Source organism: Wolffia australiana, chromosome 14 (genome assembly GCF_029677425.1).
Source record: "Wolffia australiana isolate 7733 chromosome 14, ASM2967742v1".
Classification (NCBI taxonomy): Eukaryota; Viridiplantae; Streptophyta; class Magnoliopsida; order Alismatales; family Araceae; genus Wolffia; species Wolffia australiana.
This window is the reverse complement of record NC_135848.1, coordinates 4,257,142-4,282,613: the sequence shown is the minus strand read 5'-3', so window position 1 is coordinate 4,282,613 and position 25,472 is coordinate 4,257,142. Positions and strand designations below refer to the sequence as shown.

Below are 25,472 nucleotides of genomic sequence, written 5' to 3'. Positions count from 1 at the left end.
AAATAGGAATATTTAGAACACAACGTAATTCCCTTGACGATTTACGAGGACTGAGAATCCAACTTAGCAACACGGCGACCTTGACGATTGTTAGATGTTCGTAAATAACAGACGTCACAAGCACATTGAAAGTCATTCGAGTTCGTAAAAGTTGTGGGATCCGACCCATGAGAAATAACACTTGGTATTGGCAAAGAGAATTTACAAAGGCAACCGCGCGAGTAGGAATATTTAAAACACATCTTAATTCCCTTCCAGGAAAAACCCTCGGGCCCTCGAAGTAATCAGTATTATATTTATGAGCCAAGTGTTATTTACGGGAAAAGGGGGATGAACTTGGGCAGGGGACGGGGACCAGGCAGAAGCCCACAAGGCAAAAAAAAGGAAAAAAAACACATAAACAAAACTTGCTGGCGCATGCCGCCCCCTCGAAACCGAGATAAAAAAAAAGGAAATTAAAAAAAAGAAAAAATCGACACGGAAAACTTGTCGAAAAATCAACTCGGAGCGGCGATTCACGACTCGGCGATCCACTCGTTGCTGCATTCTTTGCAGCAGAACACCTCCTCGTCCCTGATTCATTTACACAAATGAATCAGAAAGATTGATAAAAATAATCTCAACTGGGAAGAAATTATTGACTTTTTCTTTCAAAAAAATTATTTTAAAAGTTAAATGCAAATTCATGAGGATTCATCATTCAATTGGTTTGAATTCTATATATCTGGAGAAAATCCAGTGATGATCTCACACCTTGATGAAGAAATCAACCGGTTTATGATTTTGATTCTTGCGAGTAAACATTCAAAAAACTTTGAGGAATATGCTCAATCTGGAAGAAATCAGCAGGTTTAAGATAAATCCAAGAGAATCACCATTAAAAATAATTTTTAAAAGGGAATTGAAAACATGAAAACAGCAAGATTAGAGCTAGTGATATAAACTACTCGTTTAAAAGAAGATGATTTTGATCATATCAATACAAAAAATTTCAGTCTTCATGATCGCGAGAATAAATAAAAAATGGTTAGACTTCTGCTTACGATCAATCGACCACAATCATGAATTATAATCCATAATCAAAATTACGAACTTTCTAGATCGGGTGAGTCGAAATCACAGAATTGCGAATTTTTAATCAATCGATGACGATAATCGGCACTCTAAAAGTTTGAAATTTTTTCTTGATCGAGAGGGAAATCAGAGATTTGGAGAAAGAATTTGAGCTGACGATCTGACCTGTGATCAGCAGCCGAGCTCTCGACGATATAATCTTCAAAGATGTGGATCATCCTCGGATTCGCCCCGCGCGTGATCACGCAGGTATAATCTTCAGATAATTCCATCCCGCACTTGGGCAAAGAACCGGGCACGATCCGAGGGGAAGAACAACGATCACGAACAAAATCTCCACCGCTCGGAGAGAAGGCGCTGAGCAGAGATTCCTTGGTTTTGATCCCAAATTCGATCGGGATCGGCGAGAACGAAACTTGAATCTTGAGCTGCGATCCTCGAAGAACTCTTCCGCTCTTCTCCTCGATCAGCGCATCAGCAATGCCGTTGCTCGGAGCAGGCTTCATGGAGAAGTTGTTCTTGGCTTCGAGGATGGAGGTCGGGCTCATGGCCGCCTCTTGTTCTTGCATGTTCTTGACCGAGGAGCTTCGGATGAACAGGCGAGGAGAGAGGAAGGAAGTCGACGATGGAATTCGTTGATCCGCCACAAGAATCTTCTTGTTGCCAACAGCTCCCGATCTGTTCATCTGCATAGATCCGGTTTTGAATGAGATTTGAATCTGTTAATCGATCCGTCTGGAAAATCTTCACGATCGAAAGGTCAGATCAAAATAGAAAGTTACATCAACATCATGCCAATCCATAGAATAAAAAAAAAAAAAATCAGAAAATTAAAACTTTTAAGACACTGAATTCAAAATCGCATCGACCTAGTTTAAACGAAGTTCGAATCATCGATCAGCAGGGAAAATCTTCCCGATCGAAGGAACAGATCCAGAAAAGGAAGGAAAAAAAAACAGAAACAAGACCTCACCTTGAAATATCAGTAGATTATCAAGGGATCGAGACTTTATCCATCCATCAGATGACGAATCTCGGAAGAACAAAACGGATTTTACTAAATCTCTCTCTCTCTCTCTCTCTCTCTCTCTCTCTCTCTCTCTCTCTCTCTCTCTCTCTCTATTTCTCTCCTGCTGCCACGATCGAGCACAGAGGAAGAGGGAAGCGTATGCTACCAGACTTCCCAGAAACACTTGAGCAAGAACCCAGACGCCATCGCGAACAAGCGCCAAGAACAAACCCTAGGCATCTAGCAAGCTAGAAAACTTCCATGGCGCGCGATCTCTGCAACATTGACAGTTCGTATCGGTGAAAATCGCCGTCTGGATCGATCCAAACAGCGAGAAAGATCGAAAGAGAAGCAGAAATCGAAGAACTCGAGAAGATCTCGTTCGAACTTGAGAAGAGATTGAGAATCCGCTCGCCATCTCCTCCTCCAATATATAAGCAATCAGCTGAGGCTAGAGAGAGAGAGAGGATGCGTACAATGGTAGAGAGAGAGAGTGGGGACAGGGACACTTGTAGGACTCTGAGAAGTAGTAATAGAAATTGTAGAGAGAGAAAGTAGGAGATAGAAAGAGAAGGGCCCGATAGAAAAAAGGTTAGAGAGAAGTAGAGACAGTGTCTCCTCTCTCTCTTTCTATCTCATGTTTTCTCTCTCTATAATTCTAGTATTTCTTCTCTGAATCCTCCAAGTGTTTCTGTTCCCACTCTCTCTCTAAGTTCCTTTCTCTCTCTACAATTACTACTATCTTCTCTGAATCCTACGTGTCCCTGTCCCCACTCTCTCTCTCTCTAAGTTTATTTCTCTCTCTATAATTTATAGTATTTCTTCTCTGAATCCTCCAACTGTCCCTTCCCCACTCTCTCTCTCTCTAAGTTCCTTTCTCTCTCGACAATTTCTAGTATTTCTTGTCTGAATCCTCCAAGTGGTTCTGTACCCACTCTCTCTCTCTCTAAGTTTCTTTCTCTGTCTACCACTGTACGCATCCTCTCTCTAGTCTGCTGTTTGATTATGTATTCAACGAATAGGAATTGTAGAGAGAGAAGGAGATAAGGTTGAATAAAAGGGCCCGGTAGAGAGAGAGAGAGAGATAGGAGACACTGTCCTTTCTTCTCTCTAACCTGTTCTCTGGAGGATTCAGAGGGGAAGGAATAGAAATTTTAGAGAGAGAAACTAGATAAAGAAAGTGAGTGAGTGAGAGAGAGAGAGAAGGTAGGATAGAGGGGCCGTTAGAGGTGAACAGACTTTGTATCTACATCTCTCTAACCTGTGGGAGGATTCAGAAGGGAAGGAATAGAAATTGTAGAGAGAGAAAATAGAAAGAGAAAGTGAGAGAGGAAGAATAGAGCGGCCAGTCAGAGAGAGAGAAGACATTGTCTCTACATCTCTCTAAACTATTTCATGGAGGATTCAGAGGTGAAGGAATATAACTTTTAGTGAGAGAGTGTGAAAAGAGAAAGTGAGAGAGAGATGGTAGAATATAGGGGCCAGTTAGAGAGAGAAAGAGGAGATATTGTCTTTACATCTCTCTAACCCTTTCTATGGAGGATTCAGAGAAGAAGGAATAGAAGTTTTAGAGAGAGAATGTAAAAAAGAGAAAGTGAGAGAGAGAGAGAGAGGAAACATTGTCTCTGCATCTCTCTAACCTTTTCAATGGAGGATTCAGAGAGGAAGGAATAGAAGTTTTAGAGAGATAATGTAAAAAAGAGAAAGTGAGAGAGAGAGAGAGAGAGAGGAAACATTGTCTCTGCATCTCTCTAACCTTTTCAATGGAGGATTCAGAGAGGAAGGAATAGAAGTTTTAGAGAGATAATGTAAAAGGAGAAAGTGAGAGAGAGAGAGAGAGAGGATACATTGTCTCTGCATCTCTCTACCCCTTTCAATGGAGGATTCAGAGAGAAAAGGAATGGAAGTTTTAGAGAGAGAATTAAAAGGAGAAAGTGAGAGAGAGAGAGAGGATCCATTGTCTCTACATCTCTCTAACCTTTTCTATGGAGGATTCAGAGAGAAAGGAATAGAAGTTTTAGAGAGATAGTGTAAAAAGAGACAATTTTTATAGAGAGAGAAAGATGGAATAAATATTGTAGAGAGAGAGGGAAGGTAGAATGGAGGGGCCTGGTAGAGAGAGAGTGAAAGTGAGAGGAGACACTGTCTTTACTTCTCTCTAACCTGTTATCGAGAGTATTCAGAGAGGAAGGAATGGAAATTTGTAGAGAGATAAAGTAGATAGAGAAAGAGAGAAGGTAGAATAGAGGGGCCCGTTAGAGAGAGAGAGAGGAGACATTGTCGATACATCTCTCAAACCTGTTCTGTGGAGGATTCAGAGGGGAAGGAATAGAAAATTGTGGAGAGAGAAAGTAGAAAGAGAAAGTGAGAGAGAGAGAGAAAGAAGATAGAAAACAGGAAACCAGTAGAGAGGGAGTGAGAGAGGAGACATTGCCTCTACTTCTCTCTAACCTGTTCTCTGGAGGATTCAGAGGGGAAGGAATAGAAATTCTAGAGAGGGAATGTAGATAGAGTGAGATAGAGATTAAGGAGAGAGAAAGAAGTTAGAATAGAGGGACCCGGTCGAGAGAGAGTGAGAGGAGACATTGTCTCTACTTCTCTCTCACCTTTTCACTGTAGGATTCAAGGGGAAGGAATAGAAAATTGTGGAGAGAGAAACTAGAAAGAAAAAGTGAGAGAGAGAAAAGGGTAGATAATAGGGGTTGAGAAGGAGAGAGAGGAGACATTCTCCACTTCTCTCTAACCTTTTTCTCTAGAGGATTCAGAGGGGAAGGAATAGAAAAGTGTAGAGAGAGAAAGTAGAAAGAGAAAGAGCGAGAGAGAAAGAAGGTAGAAAATAGGGGGCAGTAGAGAGGGAGAGAGAAGATTCAGAGGGAAGGAATAGAAAATTGTAGAGAGAGAAAGTATAGAGAGAAAGAGGTTAGAATAGAGGGGCCCAGTAGAGCAGAGAGAGGGGACATTGTCTCTACTTCTCTCTAACGTTTTCTCTGGATTACAGCCAGCCAACAAAGGAAATAGTACGTGCTAGTGAGAGAAAGCGACAAGGAAAGAGAGAGAAAGAGAAGTTTGTCGTTAGTGAAGGGTAGAGAGAGAGAAGGAAGAGTAAGATGCAGAGATCTATTGTGTGGGGGGGGGGACAAGGACACTTGTAAGATGCAGAGAGAAGGAATAGAAATTGAAGACTGCAAATGACTAGAGAGAGAAAGGAAGAGAGAGAGAGAGAGAGAGAGAAACATTGTCTCTACTCTCTCTAACCTTATCTATGGAATATGCCCTGTCTCTAGAGAGAGAACGTGCTAGTGAGAGAAACCGACACGGAAAAAGACACTCTTGAAGTCAGACAAGGGTAGAGAGAGAATGTGGGGACAGAGACTCTTGGAGGATTCGAGTAGAAGAGAATAGAAATTGTAGACAGAGAAAGAAGGTAGAAAAGAAGGGCACGTTAGAGAGAGAATGAGACAGAAAGAGGAGCCACTGTCTCTACTTCTCTCCAACCTTATCTCAAGAGGAGAGAGAGACCATGATTGTGAGAGAAAGCGACACGGAAAGAGAGAGGGAGATGACAGTAAAAGTAGAGAGAGAAAGGGTAAAAAGGGTCCGAAGTGGAGAGCACATGAGAGAGAAAGGAGAGTGACATGACACAAGACGTGGACATTCTCTCTCTACCCTCTTTTCCTGTACTTCTCTCTAACCTTATCTCACTGGTATACAATAAATGTAGAGAGAGAAAGAGTCGGGGTGTGAATTAAAGAGATGAAGGATAGAGAGAGTGGGGACTCTATGAGGGGCCAGAGGTGTAACGAATAGAAACAGTCGAGAGAGATAAATTATAGAGAGAGAGAGAGAGAATAATACTCTTTTAAGCAAGAGAGTGAAAAAAATAAGGGCTAGGCGTGGGAATGAATAGAGACCTCAGAGTAGAGAAAGGGTCTAGAGAGAGAATGTGTACTTTCTTCTCTTTTAAGAAAGGGTGACAAAGAAGGATGCGGCACAGGAATGGATGGAGAGAGAAAGAGAGGATGCAAGAGAGAGAATGTCTTTGTGCTGCGTACTCTTTCTCTCTATTTCTATTTCTCTCTTTATCTCTCTATCCCTACCTCTCTTTGTTTTTCTCTCTATCTCTAGCTCTCTCTTTCTCTCTATCTCTACCTCTATATTTCTCTCTCTATCTCTTTTTTCTTTCTTTCTCTATCATTATCTCTCTTTCTCTTTCTTTCTTTATCTATTTTTATCTTTCTTTCTCTTTCTTTCTCTATTTTATCTCTCTTTCTCTTTCTTTCTTTCTCTATTTTTATCTCACTTTCTCTTTCTTTCTTTCTCTATATTTATCTCTCTTTCTCTTTCTTTCTTTCTCTCTCTATCTCTATTTCTCTTTCTTTATTTCTCTGTCTTTCTCTTTTATTTCTTCCTCTCTCTATCTCTATTTCTCTTTCTCTCTCTCTCTTTTCTTCTCTCTCTATATATCTCTATTTTCTTTCTTTCTCTGTATATATCTCTATTCAATATCTTTGTATTTCTTTCTCTCTCTATCTTTATCTCGTTTTACCTTCCTTTTTCTCTCTATCTCTATCTCGCTTTCTCTTTCTCTCTTTCTCTCTCTGTCTCTCCATCACTATCTATCTGGGACGCTTTGGGGCAGATAAGACAAAGAAGGGGTCCTCATAGGGTCAGGCCCATCCAACGGTTCAGATTGGCCAATCGGTAACGTCTGCTGTACGTAATCCTCTTGTCCCACATTAAGCCACAATTAATTAATTATTATTCAGAGAAATGTAATATATATATATATTATTCTGGGGTTTATTTCCATATTATCTTCTTATTTTTGCCAATAAATGGATGGCTATAATTTGAACGTGGTGTGCCCACTAAGAGGGCCATTATTCCCTTATTTGATGATTTGTTTGTGAATTAATAATGAAAAAACAGGATTTTAATAATGTGTTGAGTTTACTCCAACCATGGTTAACTTTTCCAGGGAAGGCTGAGAAGAACCAGGGGCTTGCTTAATTATGGTTAAGCTAACACCATCTCATCCCCGTCGTCACCGAGCCGTGGTTTTTTGTAGTTAATTACGATGACATGACTTTATTTGGACAATGTAATAAGAAGCAAATGGAAGCTTAAATGAATACATTAAAAAGCAAGTTGTGTCACTGGGGCTCAACTTGCTAGAACTATGTAGCTAGATATAGAGATCGAGATAGCGATAGAGATAGATAGAGACATTTTTTGTTTAACAAATAATTTATTTTTGTTTTGCTCACAGTGTAGGTTTTTGTATAGTGATGTAACGGACATTGGTGTTTGTACATTAAATGACCTCTCTTTCGTCCGCATTATTAAGAAATTTAATACTAGAGGAAATCCACTCTGCACATATCGAATAGTAGCCCTCACTAACCAATCATTCTTATTTTTTGTAAGGAAATGATTTTGGTATTAGATGATAATTTAGATATGATTGTTTTACATGAGATTTTTGGAGCATATCAGGAAACTTGATCAATGACTTAATACATTGGTTTGACGATTTTTTTGTTTTGTTTATCCCACCCAATCAATTTACAAGGAACGATAATGATCCTCAATTTCAAGGTTGTAGAATGTGCTGCCATTTAGTATTATAAGATGTTATTCTTACAATCACACTTCATGTATTATTTAAGCGCAATATGCACATTTTTATCGAAATAATTTCTACTCTCTTTTTTAAAGATATATACTATCGTCCTATTAATCAATCCAAGATATATTTTCTAGGAATGTCCTATTTTGGATCCAAATTCCAATATATACTATCATCCTCACATTTGTAAGACTATGTGGTAATTTCTCGTGTATCTACATGTCTTTGGAAATGACAAAATATCATGTATTCCTAGAGTATAAATTTAAGTTTTACCAGTATATTTCCCACCCCATTAGATTCAACAAAATATATCAAGGAAAGCTCCAGCTCCCGGACGAAATGTCAAACTATAATTGTCATGATTCCCATGTCTATGAGATTACATACTTTGCTCATGTACATCTTGTGTTCCTTATATTTGGCTGCGATGTCCTTTAAACCCACTTATCTTGTGTTAAAACGAGTAGGGATGGTATCAAACATAATTGGTTGTGGTTGGGGAGGTTCTGGTTTTTTAATTCAACCATTCAAATTGGACCTTGCACATTCCCATGAGCATTCTCTCTGCCCATCACGCACATCCTGAGGTATGGAGAAGGGATGAACACAGTGATGTTTTTTAATAATTGACACTATTATTTATCCAGTTGATGTGCTCCACTCATGAGAAAGGATGACATCAATTTTTCTAAAATTATCTATATTAAATATTTTGAATAAACCAAACTCATACTAACTAGGCCCCTCAAAATACACATAATATGGATTTCATAATATTAATCAAACTAAATTAAATGATGAAATTTGTTTTTTATATAAAATTAATGCATAAAAATATTTTATAAAAATAAATATCAAGTATTTTACCTGAAATGAAACCCAACTTATTATAGAATTTTCTTTGTGTCATGATGGCTTGTAGGTTTTAGGAAATTTTAAGAACTTCATAATATTTATTTCACAAATAGGTTATTATTTTTCAAGCTCGATTTATACATTTTCAAGGGCCATGCTTATTTATCTTATGATTCTTTGGACTCATCAGATTTGACTGAAAGGGCTGGTGATTCAAATCATGAAACAGTCTAGTGGATCACGAGAGCTGGTGAAAGGCCAGATGATCAAGTTAATGGTCATTAGCTCGCAGATGCAGACTCAACCACATTGATTCCATCATGACTCAATTACCCAAATTTAAGAAAATGAAAGGTATATGGCCCATATTTAATGGATCAATGTAGCATATCACAATTAGTATATTTACTTGGAATTTGACGAGTCACAATAGTGGATCAAAATCTTATTATTTTCTCATGATCCACTACTAAGTCAACTATGTGATCAATATTCTGTCTCCTTCTGGAATTTTTAAAAATCTCCCATTTTGTGAAGACTTTTTGAAAAGTCTGTTTCAAGACGCTGCATGTTTTTATAATGAATATAAATATGAGGTCAAACCTTTTTATTTGAGCCCCAATCCACATTGATTTATCAATGTCAAAGAGATAACTTAGATCATGAACCAAGAAATTTGTCTGCACAAATATCCAGTTATTTAACTGAGGCCCTAACTATTGTGGTCCAAGGTCAGTGATTGATTTCTAAGTGACATAAGATAAACTTAAAATCATAATTTTAATAGTAACCAATTACAATCACAAATTTTAGATTAAGCTCAAATTTGTTCGAACCTTATCGTCTTTTGGGAGTTTAAATGACATGAAATGCCTTTTTATTAGAATTTTATTCCATCCCTCAATAATCTACAATTTTTATCTACAAAACATCAGTTACAAAAATATAAGCCAATTTTTTCCTTGAGCAACATTGACTCATTGTTAAAGGACATTTAAATTTTATGAGTAAAGAATAATTGTTAATTTTTAACATTCTTTTATAAAATGGCATTTAATGAGAACAAAATCATCATACCCATGGCTCACCTAAACCATATGGGTAAGTTTTTTGGGGTTCGAATTATCTTTCCATTTTTGAACCAAAACATTCATTAATATTAATTTTTGTGGTATTTATGTTATAAGTTTTATCCAAATATCAAATAATCTCCCTTCAATTGAGTCATAAAAAACTTATGATAGTTCAATGATTCACACTTATAAATTTTAATCTTCCTCTTAATAAATGCATGTTTCATTAATCAGTATCATGTGGATTTTTTTATGATTATCATTATTTGATGCTTATGTCTAAAATATCTTTGATTTTAAATATTATGTTGGATTTTTGGGTTATAAACATGCATATTATTTGATGTAAAACCCATGGGCTTGAGTATGTGGCTTTGATATTTCTGTTTCGCATGGTATATACATTTTAAATTCACTAATGTTTTTAAAAGAAAAATATTTGAGAATACATTAGGTCAGTTTTTCATCATCATACATGCTGATAACATACAGAAGGGTATTGACCATGCATTGGGCCAATTTTTGTGTTTAATTAATATTATAAATTACATTACGATACATCACAAGCAGATAATCATAAACCAGTAAAATATAAAAACATTCATCACGCCTTACACATTAAAAGTGTACTTAACTATATCACTATAATACCAAATCTTTCATCCGCCTGCTAACAAAAAATAAATTAACCAAAAACCATCATAAATTAATGTAAATTTTCTGATGACCATTGAATCGACAAAATAATTATTGGACTGCCACACACATATATAATTATAAAATTTTATTTACTGTTATCACTCTAAATTTTGGTCAGATAGAGAAAATCTAAGTGTATATTTTTTGTCGATTAATTTATTTGTATTAAACATCAGTCTATTTAATATTAAAGACTAAAAATGAAAAGTAGCGATTAAAAAGGGAGAGTAAATTGAACAAAAAGAGATAATATAATTATTTAATACAGATTTAGGCTCATCCTTGAATGTGATCCATATCCTTAGAAATCCTAACAAAAAAATATCACAAAAAGACACATTTGCATGGTCATGGTCTTATATTGTGAAGGACTTTTGATGTGGATGTAATAAACACATTGTTCCAAGACATGTTATATTTATCTATTAAGAGAAAAATGAGAAATCATATTACACAACTCATGTTTTATTAGTAGGAAGTATGTGTAGCATGATGATTTGTAGACCTTGAATTGTTGACTTGAACAAAATCAGTATTGTGTTCAGTCAAAAGCAGATACACTTTTCTATTAGAATGAGCTACATAAATGATAGACTTCATTAAAATGTTCTACACATATATTGACTTTTCTTGATAAAAATCAAGTACTAAGCATTGAATTTATTTATTGGCATCCATGTTAGAGTGAATTTTCCTTATGTTGATAGTTTCACTCTTTTTTTTCAAATCCTAGTGTTTTTTAATAACATGGGACAAAAAATTTAAACAATGCTTCTCAAAATTAGCTTCTATAAGCAGTAAGACATGGCTTCATCAAGGTCATCATTTACCTTTATGAAGCAGGTAAGAGTGAAGTATCAAATGAGAGATAGAAGCATTTCTGATAATTTTTCACAATCTCTGATGTTCTAAAAATGACATAAGTATGAAAATATACAATACAATTTTCTATGGAAAAAACATTTGATTCAATGATGATATGGATTTAGGCAACCGTGCAACGTGCATTAGTTTTTGTTAATCAATAGAGTTAAAATATATAGAGGGGAACCCCTTAGCTTATATAGGGAAAGAGATGTGGCCCAAAAGGCCTATCATATTCTCATACTCCCCCTCAAGCTGAAGAGTAAGTATCAAACATTCTCAACTTATTACATATAGCGTGCTATGAGTCCCTATTCCATCTTATCATAAATATAATGACGATGCACCTTAATAATCTTGGTGTACTGATGGAAAGTTGGGTTGCTCACACTGAAAATGGATGCTTTGTTATCACAATACACTGAAAATGGATGCTTGAGGTACACTCGAGTCACTCAAAAAGGTCCTTTGAGAGACTCAATACATTGGCTTTGGTGTAACAAGTCCAACTACCACTTAGACAGTCGTGACATGAATAGACCTACTTGATAGTTTGGAATAATACCATTCAGGTATTCACATGCACCAATTTTTTGAACTCCACAAAAGAATACCCAAAATCTATCCTTCATGTCTCCATACTAATGGCTACAAGATCAGCCATTCTCATTGTAAGAGAGGGATTAGATAGTGATATTCTATAAGGATATTTTGATATCCTTCTCGAGTATACCTCAAGCATGAATATTTAGAACACATGCTTAAAAATTTGGTGATCTAAGATTATGATATCATCATATTTTACTAAATTGAATCATGTATTCATGGACTTCACTATAAACATCACATATGCACTATAATGAATACATTGTATTTAGGAACATTTAATGGTGTATCAAATGTGTGATTGGTTTGTCAGCCAATATTTCCATCGGTTTGTACTCAATAATTCCATTTAGTTTCAAGATGTAGGGACACGAGGGTTGACGTGAGATTCTTAGACCAGAAGAACACTTAGAGTGCACTTTGGGTGAATTCAAGTTTATTGTCAATGGAAAAACTTTCAGAATCATACCGTATATGGTTGCGGTTTGTCAAAGAGATGCTGGATGATAAGAAAAACTCCATGTTTATTTGAGAGGAGGTATAGCAATGGGCCGTGAGTATGTTTATGAACAAACACAATGTAGTGACAATGATCAATACAATCAGTTTTTTTGGGAGGAGCCCACAAATCTGAATGGAATGAATTGAAAGAATAATTACTGATAGAAATCACAACCTTAATAGACATGATCCAAACTTGATAACATGGTGGAACATAAATAAAAGAGGGATTTAAAAACAAAAATATCACCTTTTCAAAAATCCTAATATGTGATTTCTTGAATTCTTTAGTGAGCATCTTAAAGTTTCTCAACAAACAAGCCTCTAAACACTAAATTATATTCAGAACATTAGATCTTCTCTTCTTTCCCTCAGATTCTGCTACTAGAATTTTAATTTCCTCCCCATCTAGTTTCACTGGAAGTAGTACCTGAGAAGAGAAAGATAAGAAAGATGAGGCACTCAAAATGACTCGTATGGCTGTCAAATGAGGGTTCTCCCTTCTATTTATATAGTCTAGGAAATTTTCATAAAATTCCCTAGTAAACTTTCATAAAAGTCCTCTAACTTAGAGTATATCCACCAAGATCCAAGAATATTATGTGTGTGATCCTCTAGACTCATGTATCAATCTATTTAATACCTTCAATAGTCCTATGGCATTTATTGGCTGATTTTATTGATTAATTAAGGATTTATTTAACCAAATCAATTAGTTAATGTGTCCGGCTATGGGATGCCAAGTTACACTTTGTGCCCTACAAGAGACATAGGCGTATGTCAACTCGTGCATGTACCTTTAACTGTCATTGACTACCATGTATGTGTAATCTTTCATATGTACGAGGCTCATGGATGACTTAGGTACACCCAATTAGGGAATGACGGTTTTGGTTCTGGTATCAGTTTTTGCCAATACCTATACTTATACCTAAACTTCGGTACTGTCTTGTTTCAATCGGAGTTTGGTTTCGGTTCAGTAAAACCTATAAATTTGGTCACATGCCTCTGAAAAAATATATTGAAAGCTTAAAAATCGAAGTAAAAATTTAGGTAAAATACTAATTAAAAGAGTTAAATAAACAAGTGTACTACGTAAAGATTCCATTATTTCCTTGGATTCACTACATAATCAAAGACAAAACTGTATTTGTGGCACATTTTCATATATTTATATTTGATTTTATGTATTTGCATTGTCATAGATTTACATACTTACATAATCATACATTTACGTATTTATATATTTAAATATTTAGGTATTTACACGATCACATATCTAGGTGTTTACATTTTTGTGTAGTTATGTATCTGCATATTAACATATTCATGGCATTTGTGTATTTTTGTATTTATATTATTTGTGTATTTGTTTATTTATATTATTTTCATATTTATGTATTTTTTGTATGTGTTATTTGTGTATCTATCTTATTTTCATATTGATGTTTTTTGTGTATCTATTTTATTTTTGTATTTATGTATTTTTTATACATGTTATTCGTGTCTTTATCTGATTTGTGTCTTTATGTATTTTTTGTATATGTTATTTTCATATTTATGTTATTTTAATATTTTTGTATTTTTATTTTTGTATCTATCTTATTTTATTAGTTTGGTATTTTTTGTATTTATATTATTTGACTACAATATATTGTGGATTTAAATTTTGTATTTAGCTTTATAAATTTCAAAAATCACTAGCGCAATTGGCGCAGGACTATTGTGTACGCGTGACCATACTAGGTTCAGAACTGACTGTCAACATGTTTTTTAATATTTTTTATAATAAAATAATTAATCCAGTTTTCAGTTAGGTTTTCTCGTGAAACTGAACCCTATTCCGAAATGTTGGTAAACTCGATAATCCCAAACTGACGGTATCGGTTCGGTTTGATTTACTGAATTTTTGTAAGAAATGGCAAACCCTACACCCAATCATCAAACAATCACGTTAATGGTCTAATTACATCTGAGTGGGGACAGTTTGGAATGTCATGGTAAGATATTCTTCAGTCATAGTCAAAACACATTCGTCCATCCATAAGTCATCTGATGGCGAGGACGCCAACATATCATCGACGAACGCGTCACCACGGTCAACCAGAGTCAACACGCCTGCTATGGACCACGGTCAACCAGAGTCAACCAAAGTCAACCCGCCACGGTCAACCGGAGTCAACACTAAAGTCGACACGCCACAACGGCCAACTAGCACGTCTCCACCCGCGCACGTCTCTATGCGCGTCATGACACGACACCAAAGGCAAATCCACAACTGCCCTTTGGCGTGACACGGCGCACGTCTTTACTTTCTCGTCAATTTCTCTTTCCTCCAAGGCCTATATAAAGGCCATTGTTTTCAAGAAATTCTTAGGCAGTCATAATTTCAAGAATTGAGTTTTGTTTAACTCTTCTTGGAGAACTGCCCAACCTCCCTATCCCTCTGAACCCTAGCCGTCACCGCCGCCGCCGTCACCGCCGCCGCCGTCACCGCCTCGCGACGTCGGCCTCCCGTCCCCTCTCCTTCCTCTTTCACCATCCTCTCTCCCTCTCCTATTCTCCTTCTTTCCCCTCTCTCTCCCACCCTCTCTCTCTCTCGCCCAGGCCGCCCAGCCAACCGCCCAGGCCGCCCAGCCAAGCCGCCCAGGCCGCCTCGCTAGGACGCCCAAGCTGCCCAGCCAGGCCGCCCCATAACGCCCCAGCCGAGGCCACCCAGGTCGCCCCGCCAGGACGCCCAGGCCGCCCAGCCAAGGCCGCCCAGACCTCCCGCCCAGCCGGCCGGCCCAAAGACAGGCCGCCTCGCCGAGGCCGCCGCCAGACGCCAGCCGCCCAGCCAAGGCCGCCCAGACCTCCCGCCAGGGACGCCCAGGCCGCCCCAGCCAAGACCGCCCATGCAGCCTCGCTAGGACGCCTAGGCTGTCCTCGCCAAGGCCGCCCAAGCCACGTCCTAGACCGCCACCCAAAGCGTCCCAGGCTGTCGATGCCGCCGACGCCGCTCGACGCTCCAGCGCAAGACGCCACGCCGCGGCGCTCGGTGCGCTGCCGCACTCGCGCTGGCGCTGCTGGCGCTGCGGCGCTCCGCGCACCCTACGCGCGCTTCGCGCGCACGGGTGTTCGCCTACGCTTGACTCTGCGACCACAACATCTGCACTCAACCAGGGCCGTTCAACGCCCAGCATCGTCCTCGTCCAGTGGGCCGCTCAACGCCCGGATTCGCCCAGCCTCGTCACGATCAGAATTTCCCGCATCCTCTTCACGCACTACGGTGCCGAGGTACGCCTGAACTCTTTGGTGTCGAAAGTGTTCTCCGTCCAGTGTTTTCTCGAGAAGTTTCCACCGCCGTCAGAATTCGATTTGGTTTGGATTTCCATCTCTTCTCTCTCTCTCTCTTTCCCGAGTGTTTCTTCGCGACGCGAATTCGGGTATTGATTTCGGTACTTAGGCATCGTCGCGGTGGGGGAAGACAGTACTCCCACCCTCGATAAGGGTCGGAGCTGCACCACCAGATCTTCATCGGTTTTAAAGTCCGAATCCGACTGTGTGAATTTCTGTGGATTGTTTTATCCCTCCCTACAGACCCATTTCCCATCGTCAACCCATCCATCTCCTTAGTCGCCCTTTTCCCTTGTCGTCCTACGTCATCATCTTTGGTGCCTTAGGTATAAGGATCACTTGCACAATCATGACATAAATCAACCTGATCGACACTAAATATAATATCTTTCAAGGATTTATATGGAGCATTTTAGTGAAATCTTTCTCAAAGAGCACCCGCTATCTGTCATTGTTATTACTAAACTAATGGCTACGGAGTCAGTCATATTCATCATATGATTGGGACTAGATAATGTTATTAATACTTTGCATCCCTTCTCGAGTATCCTTTAAATTGAATTATTTAGAAAACTTGTATAAAGATTAGTGATCATTGTTTTACGATCTCATCATAATTCACTTAGTGTTCATGAATTTGAATTTTAAACATTGCATATCTATTATAATTACTAAGTCATATCAATAAAATAATGAATAAGATGGGGAATGTGCGAAAGGCTTGCAAGGGAAATATATTTCGAATAATTACTAGAACCAAACCAAGTAATTTATATGTAAAGTGATGATGCTCACCCATTTAGAGGTGAGGGATGTAGGGAGGCCAAAGAAGAGAGTGTATTATCTTGGAAAAGTCTAGGTGACTGAACTGGCCCTCCATTTTATAGAAGCTATCCTGCCTTATGACAAGGAGCCAAGTCTCATAGATAGATGATCCAATACATGCACATAGAAACCGTTGGCATTCTTAATACCTAAAACAATCATCTTCAATGTCGTCAAGTTATGAAAAGAATAATAGAATGGGAGAATAGTAATGAAACACTATACAGTTTGTGTGAGACCAGTTAACAGGAAAATTAGGAACCTATAACGCATTGCTTAGAGTTAAACTAGGGGTAAGAGCAGCCATGCCTTGTCCTTTGATTAGACAAGTGTGAACGTTTAAATGACAATCATTTTTATGGTGGAAGGAGGAGAAAACTTAGAAAATTGTAAAGTTAACACAATTCTAATACACATGAATATGAGTGAGAGTGGTTCTCTGGGTTTACATTAGTCTAGGTTTATATTTTTATGGAAAGTATTTTATTCAAAATATCCAATGTTTAACTGAATTTTTTTTTTGTGGATTGACATGAAAAATTACTTGAACCAGTTAAAAATAAAAAATTTAATCTGGAAAATATCATATAAAAATTAACTTTCAATAAATTTAGGTATCTTTGAACGAGGAATGTAGTCTGGGTAAATATTTTATGGTTTTTTATATTTTATGAAAGTAGTTTACTTTGAATGGATTGGAACAAGGGATGGGCACATCCAGACAATGATTTTGTATGACGATGATGTTAATTTTGGCCATCTGATGATGAAACACAAAAATGGCATTTCCATCAATAAGCACTGATGTTGACTCTCTGTAGAGTCCCTTGGGTTCATCATCATTCACATAGAAAACTCATTGAGGAAAAAATAAATGCCATGACTCTCAGACTAGGGATGATGACTTTGTTGATGGAAATGATGACAGAAGTAATCATCATCGATGGGATGGCAATAAACCGTAAATTAGAGTTCAAGTGTTATTTGAGATTTTTTTTTATGTTGCAATTAATAATTAATAATTTATTAACTGAACACATAGTGTTTAAGGGTCAAAACCACATACACCGTGTATTGAGAAAGTGGAATATACTTTAACAAATATATATTGTACATTTTAAGTATTTATATTTTTGTAATTTTTGTTTATATGATTTTTTTATTAAAAAAAATCAAACTACCTAAAACTAATTTTATAAATTAAAATAAATACTTTTTATTTTAATACAATTTATCATATTTATCTAAAATTTAGAAAGTTTTTGGAATTTTTTAGGTCAATAGTTGAATTACAGAATAATAATTTACCTTCACTCTCATGTTGGGGGTTGCAGTTGTAGGTACCTGTAGGCAGACCGGATGACTTTTGGACACATGGTGAGCAGTGGACTTTTCTGCAACGAGGGGTATAATGAAATATTGTAACTTTTGCTAGACAATAATTTTTTTAGTGAGGTTTGATGCATGGGGAAGGTATGGACCTAGGCTATCTTCTTAAAAATAATATAGCAAAAAAGTTGAGAGAAACATGAGAAGAATAAAAAGGAATACAAAAGTATATTTATCACCCTAGTTATCATACTGTTTATCATACTGTTCTCAATCAGACACTCTTAAGAAAGAATGAAACCATGAAAACGGATGCACTAAGGCCTCCAACAATGTATTGGGATAAAATTCAAGGATTGAACATGAAGGGGGGGCACATAAGTTTTTTTTATAGAGGAGGCCTAATGCTCTTAGCCCTAACATATAATTTCCGGGAATTAGGAGGCTATTATATCTTCAAATCCAATCTTAATATTCATGTTATTCTATCCTCCAATAGGAAAGCAGCCTCCAAGTTCAAGTTAATAGTGTTAGTTGCATAAGTCATCCCTGCTTTTGACAAGGTCGTTAAAATGGCTAAAGTCAGGCCTTTTCTTCTCTTATTTGAACATGGGCCTCCAATTTTGATCCAGGTTATGACTTAGGCTTCTCCTTATCTCCCACTTGCATCCAAAATTTAATATTTTATTTATATAAATCTTGCATTTTAACTTGATTCACTTGAGTCAAGAGAAGTAATTCACTTGATTCACTCGATTCAAGAGAAGTGATGCACTTGATTCACTGAATTCAAGAGAATTAAGGGGTTAGTCTAAAGAATCAATTTATTCAATAAATTAGGACTCAGATAGGTAATTTATATTAGCCATCTATAATCATAATAGTGTTTTATTAATATATGGAAATAAAAAATTAATTAATTAAGTAAGCAACTGTCTTCGACAGAGACAATGACCACGACTCGACTATTGTTGATGTAGAAGACGACCAGGCTGACCACAATCTTGTTCTCGATCTCCCTATATCTTGTTCTCTCTCGTTCTCTCCGTCTTTCTTGCACACGCACACTCTCTATGTTTGTTTGTTTGTCTATCTCTATGTCCCCCGCTCTCCCTTCCTCTGCCTGTCTGTCTGTCTGTCTGTCTATCTCTCCTCTCTCTTGCTTGCTCTATGTCTCTCTATCTATCTCTATCTCTTTCAGGATTCAGTCATCCCCGTTCCGTCATCTATTCCATTTTTGGTCATGTACACTAATGGGACGGGGCAGATGATGATTTTTTGATGGATGAGTGAACGGAAGAAAGTTTGGTACAATAGTGTCATCCTTCATTCATCCAACAGTCTAACCCAGTTAAATGATCAAGCTCTACTTCATTAGAAATTCTGAAATTTTTTGATTAAGAATTAAAAATTTAACTCATGTGCAATGTCTATGAATATGAATGAGTGGTAAACCCCGTATACAATATTCCATTTCCTTATAGGAAAAACCTATTACTCTAAAGTCTATTAATATGAATGAGTGGTAAGCCGGGTATACAATACTCCATTTCCTTCTGCGAAAAACCCATTACTCTAAAGTCTATGACTATGAGTAAGTGGTAAGCCGGGTATACAATATTCCATTTCCTTCTGCAAAAAACCCATTACTCTAAAGTCTATGAATATGAGTAAGTGCTAAGCCGGGTATACAATATTCCATTTCCTTCTGAGAAAAATTCATTACTCTAAAGTCTATGGATATGAATGAGTGGTAAGCCGGGTATACAATATTCCTTTTCCTTCTGCGAAAAACCCATTACTCTAAAGTCTATGAATATGAGTAAGTGGTAAGCCGGGTATACAATATTCCATTTCCTTCTGAGAAAAATTCATTACTCTAAAGTCTATGGATATGAATGAGTGGTAAGCCGGGGATACAATATTTCATTCCCTTATAAGAAAAACCCGTCACTCTAAAGTCCAGGAATATGAATAAGTGGTAAGCCGGTATACAATATTCCATTTCCTTATGGGAAAAAGCAACCCATTACTCTAAAGTCTATGAATATGAATGAGTGTTAAGCTGGGTATACAAAATTCCATTTTATTCTAGGAAAAACCCATCACTCTAAAGTCCCGCCAGCCTCGGAAGACTACTCTGCGGAAATTCTTCAAGAGCGAGGAAGGGGAAATGGCTACCAAAACGACGAAAGACATCTCACAAGGATCAAGGAAACGAGTTCTTCAAAGCAGAGAATTATCCGAAGGTTGGGGCACAGTACATCCAAGCGATCTAGGCCGAACCCTCTAACGCTGCGCGCTTAAGGTAACTTGCAATCTTCATCTTTTCTGGTTGTTTTCTCCGTTTAATCCAACTTAGGTTTACTTTTTTTAGATTTTTGTTTTCTGGGTTTCTCTTTTTTTGGATGATCATACCACCAAAGTTGAGCATTAGTCATGAAATCGTTGTCCTCATTTTTTCTCTCGTACTAATCTTGGTTCTATGAACGGGTTTGTTATCCGATTAATTAGCATATATTTCCTGGTTTTATCCAAAGCCAATAGTAAGGATCAAATCACTCACCGTGGATAATGAAGTGGGACCGCTGGAATGAACTTTTGAGCCATTAGCGAGAAGGTGACTTTTATAGTGCTCCACTGAACGATCAAATTTGTGATTTACAGTTCTCTTTATCCTGATCAGGGAAAATAGAAGTCAGCTCCCAAATTCAATTATTAAAAAAACGTGGAGGTTCTCAGACAAAGCCAATATGATTCAATCCATGCGTCCTTGATTGAAGTATAAATGGTCGAAAAGTTATTTGACCTCCATTTGCATACCCTTCAATGTGACAAGTTCAGTTTATCGACCCGAACTGACTGTTTAATATTCCAACTCATAGGTACAAAATCTTTTGATCCCAAACATTCTGATAGTTAAGAAGGTGAAAATTTTCCATTGAATTTACAGAGTGATACAAGTCCCATGAGAGAACGATCATATCTGTGTTGAAATCACTGAAACGACGTGGATCGAGCTCTTGAACTCAAGAAAAACCAAGAATTGTAATATTCCAAGATAATGCCACAGAGTTCAATCGTCAGATACAGAGAACAACCAGAATGTGATGAGAGAGGGAATCACAGTGTGGGATAGATAATGGAAGAGGTAATCAGACAAGCCGGATTGGTCTTGCCCTTTTTGTGTTGGTGAGAGGATCTTCTGGCAACCAGCCTGAACTCATGCGTAGACATGGTCGTTCTGTTCTGTTCGTTTTAAACGAACAAAAAATTCACACAAAAGAACCGCACAGGGCCTTGTTCTTTGTTCTGTTCTTTTTTAAAAAAAAAACGAACAAAATTTGCACATTCTCACAAATTTGCACATTCGCACAAAGGGAACAAAAGAACCGCACACGGGTCTGTGCGATGTTCTGTATTAATTTGTTTTTGTTCTGTTCGTAAAACCGAACAGAACGAACAATTCACACAAAAAGAACAGAACGACCATGTCTACTCATGCGTGAGCTCCAAGAAAAGACTGTCCCCTTTCTGTTACGGGATCCCCTTTATTTATAGGTAGATAGTTGACCAAGAATCTCCTCACACGTGGCCTGAGGAGCTTTGCGTGTTGACTCTTTTCTGTTTTTCCTCTTTTCCAAGTATGTTCGAGTTAGTTTTGTATCATAGAGTCTTTTCATTTGCTTGCTTTCAGTTTATATTGTTCTCCCTCTTATTGTTTTTGTGTTATCTCAGGAGATTTACGTTATTATAAATGATCTTTGGCATTAACGGGATTGAATGAGACAACATGAGCTAGTATGTGCATGTTCATCATGTGGTAACTTTTAACTCTGGAGTTCACAACCCTGGAGTTCATCATATTGGAAATCTCCCTTGGGGGCCCTTACATGTCTTAGGTGGTAAGCAGGAAAAAATAGTTTAACAGGAACCCATCACAAAATTTTTCCTCTCCATACATGAGCTCATGAAAAGTTACCCAAGCTCCATATCATGAAATTATTCTATCCTTTCGAGTTTTATCTCAGGGGCAATATTGTCTGTAGTTAAAGATGAGCACTCCTTTCTTTCTACTCTAATTCCCTTTTGGTTTCTGGGAAGTCCTTTAAACCGGATGCTCCTCTCCTTCTCGGCCATTTTCCTACCTTCTTTTAGTGTTCTCTGCTGTTCCAAAGGTGATATTTCTTGGATGGCTTATTCTTTGATCTTTCATTCCCTGTACATTTAGCAAATGGGTCTCCTCCCTGTCATAGAGAGACTGTTCATCCGGAGTACATGCGGCCTTCTTCACCGTTTGAAGCACAGACCAGTTCGAGAACTTGCAACCACTACAAATGGAGAATCTGTTCTAGTCTGGGCTCAGGATCCAGGCCACGTGGCATTGCAGATGAAGACCGCTGTTGAACAAAGAAAACTCGACGAAGCTTGTATGCTCTACGATAAACTCTCTCCCATGGAAGGATTTCCACGAAAATCGTTGCTGGGTTCTCTCATCTGTGGCCTTGCAGAGAGCTACGAGAAGAAATGGTTGCTCAAAGCTTCCTCCTTGGTAGAACAAGCCTTTGATCAGAACAGGCGCGACATTCTAGACAGAAATTCTCTTATTTATCTCTCCTACGTTCTCTCAAGGTGCGAATTATCGATCCCTGCATCGACCCTTTTGAGAAAACTCATTGAAATTGAGGAATTTATTCCAGTAAGTATCTGGGTTTCGATTATTTCTTATTTCTCAAACACCAAAGAGGGCGCCTTTCTTGCAGCCGAGCTTGTCTGTGAGATTGGGCATCTATTTAAGGATAACCGTGTTGACCCTCGGAAGAAATCTAACCGTCCGTTGCTGGGAATGAAGCCCAATCCGATGGCGTTCAGCATCGCTTTGATTGGGTGCCTGGTTTTTGGGGTCACAAGGAAAGCTGAACAGCTGCTTGAGCTTATGCCGAGAGTGGGTGTTAAGCCTGACACTGAATTATTGATAATCATGGCTCATGTATTTGAAAGAAACGGTCGTCTTGGTGAGATTAAGAAGCTACAACGGCATATTGATGAAGTCTGTGAAGGATTGACCGACTCACAGTATCAGCAGTGGTACAGTTGTTTGCTCTCTTGCCATCTCAAGCTCGGGGAGTTGACATCGGCATGTGATATTGTACTGGGCATGCTCAAGAGGGCGAATAAAGTGAAGAATTCTCTCGCGGCGGCGAGATCTGTTCTTGAAGCTGTTCAAGGGAGAAGAAGAACATTGCTAATACCACCCGCTAGGGAAGAGAAAAAATTCAATTTTATCAATTCCCAGTTGCCATCTTTCGTTGAATTCACCAAAGATATAAAGTTTCTGAGGTTTGAATCAGATTTAAAGGCGATGCTTTGCCGATTATCAGAAAAGCTTCATGCCCAGGTTGAGCTGGTTAGATCAGAGGGCGGGATTCTTCACCCCTCTGAGAAAGTGTATGCAAAATTAGTCATGGGTTTTATAGAAAAAGGGAAGATTAGTGATCTTGCGGGATTTTTGGTTAAAGTGAGCAGAGAGGAGAGATCTGTGGTTGCGCAAGTTCTTGACTCCTGCATTGGTTTAGGGCTCTTAGAACCTGCCCACGATCTGCTTGATGAAATGAGGTTCCATGGTATCAGAGTAAGTTCGTCAGTTTATTCTTCTCTCTTGAAGGCTTACTGTAAAGAGGGCCGAGTGGAAGATGCTACCGCCTTGTTAAAAGATGCCAAGAAAGGGGGTTTACAAATTGATTCAAATTGTTATGAATTAATGATGAAGGAGCGGGTCTTGAGAAATGACATGGACAGTGCCCTGAGTCTTTTCAAGGAGATGAAAGAGTCTGGGCTACCGCTCAACCGTCAAAGTAAGGTTGTCCAAGGAACAGTCGACGAGAAGGAAAGCTTCATGGCCAGGCTTCTAGAAGAAGTCAACGGAAATGGGCCTGTTGACTGCGGGGTCCACGACTGGAACAACGTGGTTGACTTTTTCTGCAAGAAGAGGATGATGCATGATGCGCAGAAGGCCTTCAAGAAGATGAAAATCAACGGTCGGGCCCCGAACGCGCAGACTTTTCACTCTCTGGTCAACGGGTACGCGGCGATCGGAGGGCGGTATGCAGAGGTGACGGATTTGTGGGGCGAGATGAAGGCGTTGAATGCGTCAAAGTCAACTGTTGAGTTTGACCAGGAGCTCTTAGACTCGGTGCTGTACTGCTTTGTGAGGGGTGGGTTCTTTTTGAGGGCTAATGAAGTGGTGGAGATGATGGAGAGAGGGAAGATGTTCATTGATAAATACAAGTACAGAAGTTTGTGGTTGAAGTATCATAGGAAGCTGTACAAGGGCAAGGCTGCCAAGATACAGACTGAAGTGCAGTTCGAAAGGAGGGAAGCCGCTTTGGCTTTCAAATCATGGCTGGGTATATCATAGTAGGATGATTTCCAGTGATGGCTGTGTTTTTCTTTGGTGGGCAGAGTAAAGATGTGGTTTTTTTAGCCGGAAAAGGGGTGTTTATTGGAGAAACTGACTCTTTCTATGCGGGAAGCGACATTGGTTTTGTGAAGTTTGGTTATGGTTGAGGAGCTCTGGAAGATCTCACTTAAAATTTTTAACATAAGTACATTGGGATATTTATGAGTGGGAGATGTAATGTGACTTTAAAATTTTAATTTCCCATAAGTTGGGATATATATGAGTGAGAGTGGTAATCTGACATATATATATGAGTGGATTGTAATCTGAATTAAAATTATAAAATTTAAATTAATACTGGGATACATATGAGTGAGAGTACTAATCAGTGGTTTATATTTATTTCCTGTTTATATTTTATGGACAGCAGTCTATCCAATATATTCAGCTTTTAATTGAATTTAGTTGACTGAGGGGGAGGGTATACTGGTCTTCCAAATTCACCTATGAAACTATTCTGTGTGAGGAACTCTGGAAAATCTAGATTGAAATTTAAAATTAGCACAATTGTGATACCTATGAATTGAGTGAGAGTGATAATCCCAGCAGGATGTTTCTCTCTAAATTTCCAATAGAAATGGTTCCCTGTAGAGTCGGATTTTTGGGGCAGAAATTTGCACTGCATGTCGCACAAAATTCCACATTAAGGGAATAAAAAATGGATAAAAAGGGGTAGAAAAAATTAAGAAAAAAGAGTGAAAAGGGGAAGGTGATGAAGAAAAAAGAAAATTGAGAACAAGAAAAGAGGGAGAAAAGGGTGAAGAAAAAGTGAAGAAATGAAATTGTGCGGACTAAGACCGAGAAAAGGGGGAAGAAAAGATGAGGTAAAGAGGAACAAAAGAAGAAGAAAAGAAGGAAAATTGTGAATAAGAAACGGAGAGAAAGAGGAAGAAAGAAATGGAGTAAAAGGGGGAAGAAAAGAGGGAGAGGACAGTTGAGAAGAAAATAGGGAGTCAAGGGGGAAGGAAAGTGGGAGAAAGGGGGGGGGAGGAAGAAAAAATAGGGAGAAAAGGGGGAAGAAAATAGGGAGACTGGGGGAAAAAGAAGAATAAAATATGGAGAAATGAAGAAGAATAAAAGCATTATGTGAAAATACAAGTGGTGTCTACTTTATGATCTGATTCTAATTCATTTAGTTATTATATGCGTTCATGGATGTCATTATAAGTGTGGCATGCACATTATGAGGAACATATCCATTAGAAAAAT

General features: G+C 38.1%; 2 protein-coding genes across 3 annotated transcripts; one reads left to right on the top strand and one right to left on the bottom strand.

The window, feature by feature from the left end:
- Positions 1-228: 228 nt before the first annotated feature.
- On the bottom strand, positions 229-2,522 carry LOC144711923 (FCS-Like Zinc finger 8-like). Its single transcript, XM_078586077.1, has 3 exons — positions 2,048-2,522; positions 1,240-1,760; positions 229-573 (listed from the first exon to the last, which is right to left on the bottom strand). Exons 2-3 carry the CDS (start codon positions 1,758-1,760, stop codon positions 516-518), a joined length of 579 nt encoding a protein of 192 aa, XP_078442203.1. The 5' UTR covers positions 2,048-2,522; the 3' UTR covers positions 229-515.
- A 17,305-nt stretch (positions 2,523-19,827) lies between these two features.
- On the top strand, positions 19,828-24,566 carry LOC144711980 (Pentatricopeptide repeat (PPR) superfamily protein). 2 transcript variants are annotated; one of them, XM_078586147.1, is made up of 3 exons: positions 19,828-20,111; positions 21,542-21,708; positions 22,035-24,566. In XM_078586147.1, the coding sequence occupies exon 3, from the start codon at positions 22,038-22,040 to the stop codon at positions 24,219-24,221; it is 2,184 nt and encodes a 727-aa protein (XP_078442273.1). In that variant the 5' UTR covers positions 19,828-20,111; positions 21,542-21,708; positions 22,035-22,037; the 3' UTR covers positions 24,222-24,566. The 2 variants fall into 2 exon arrangements, with proteins under 2 accessions (XP_078442273.1, XP_078442272.1); XM_078586146.1 differs by lacking the exon at positions 21,542-21,708 and having other exon boundaries at positions 19,831-20,111.
- The last annotated feature ends 906 nt before the right edge of the window (positions 24,567-25,472 follow it).

What these genes read in the sequence shown, in the direction of transcription:
- LOC144711923 (XM_078586077.1), bottom strand. Translation starts at nt 1,760, where the DNA reads ATGAACAGATCGGGAGCTGTTGGCAACAAGAAGATTCTTGTGGCGGAT. An exon ending in AGCTCGGCTGCTGATCACAG is followed by an intron (nt 574 to 1,239) that starts GTCAGATCGTCA and finishes TAAATGAATCAG; the next exon opens with GGACGAGGAGGTGTTCTGCT.
- LOC144711980 (XM_078586147.1), top strand. Translation starts at nt 22,038, where the DNA reads ATGGGTCTCCTCCCTGTCATAGAGAGACTGTTCATCCGGAGTACATGC.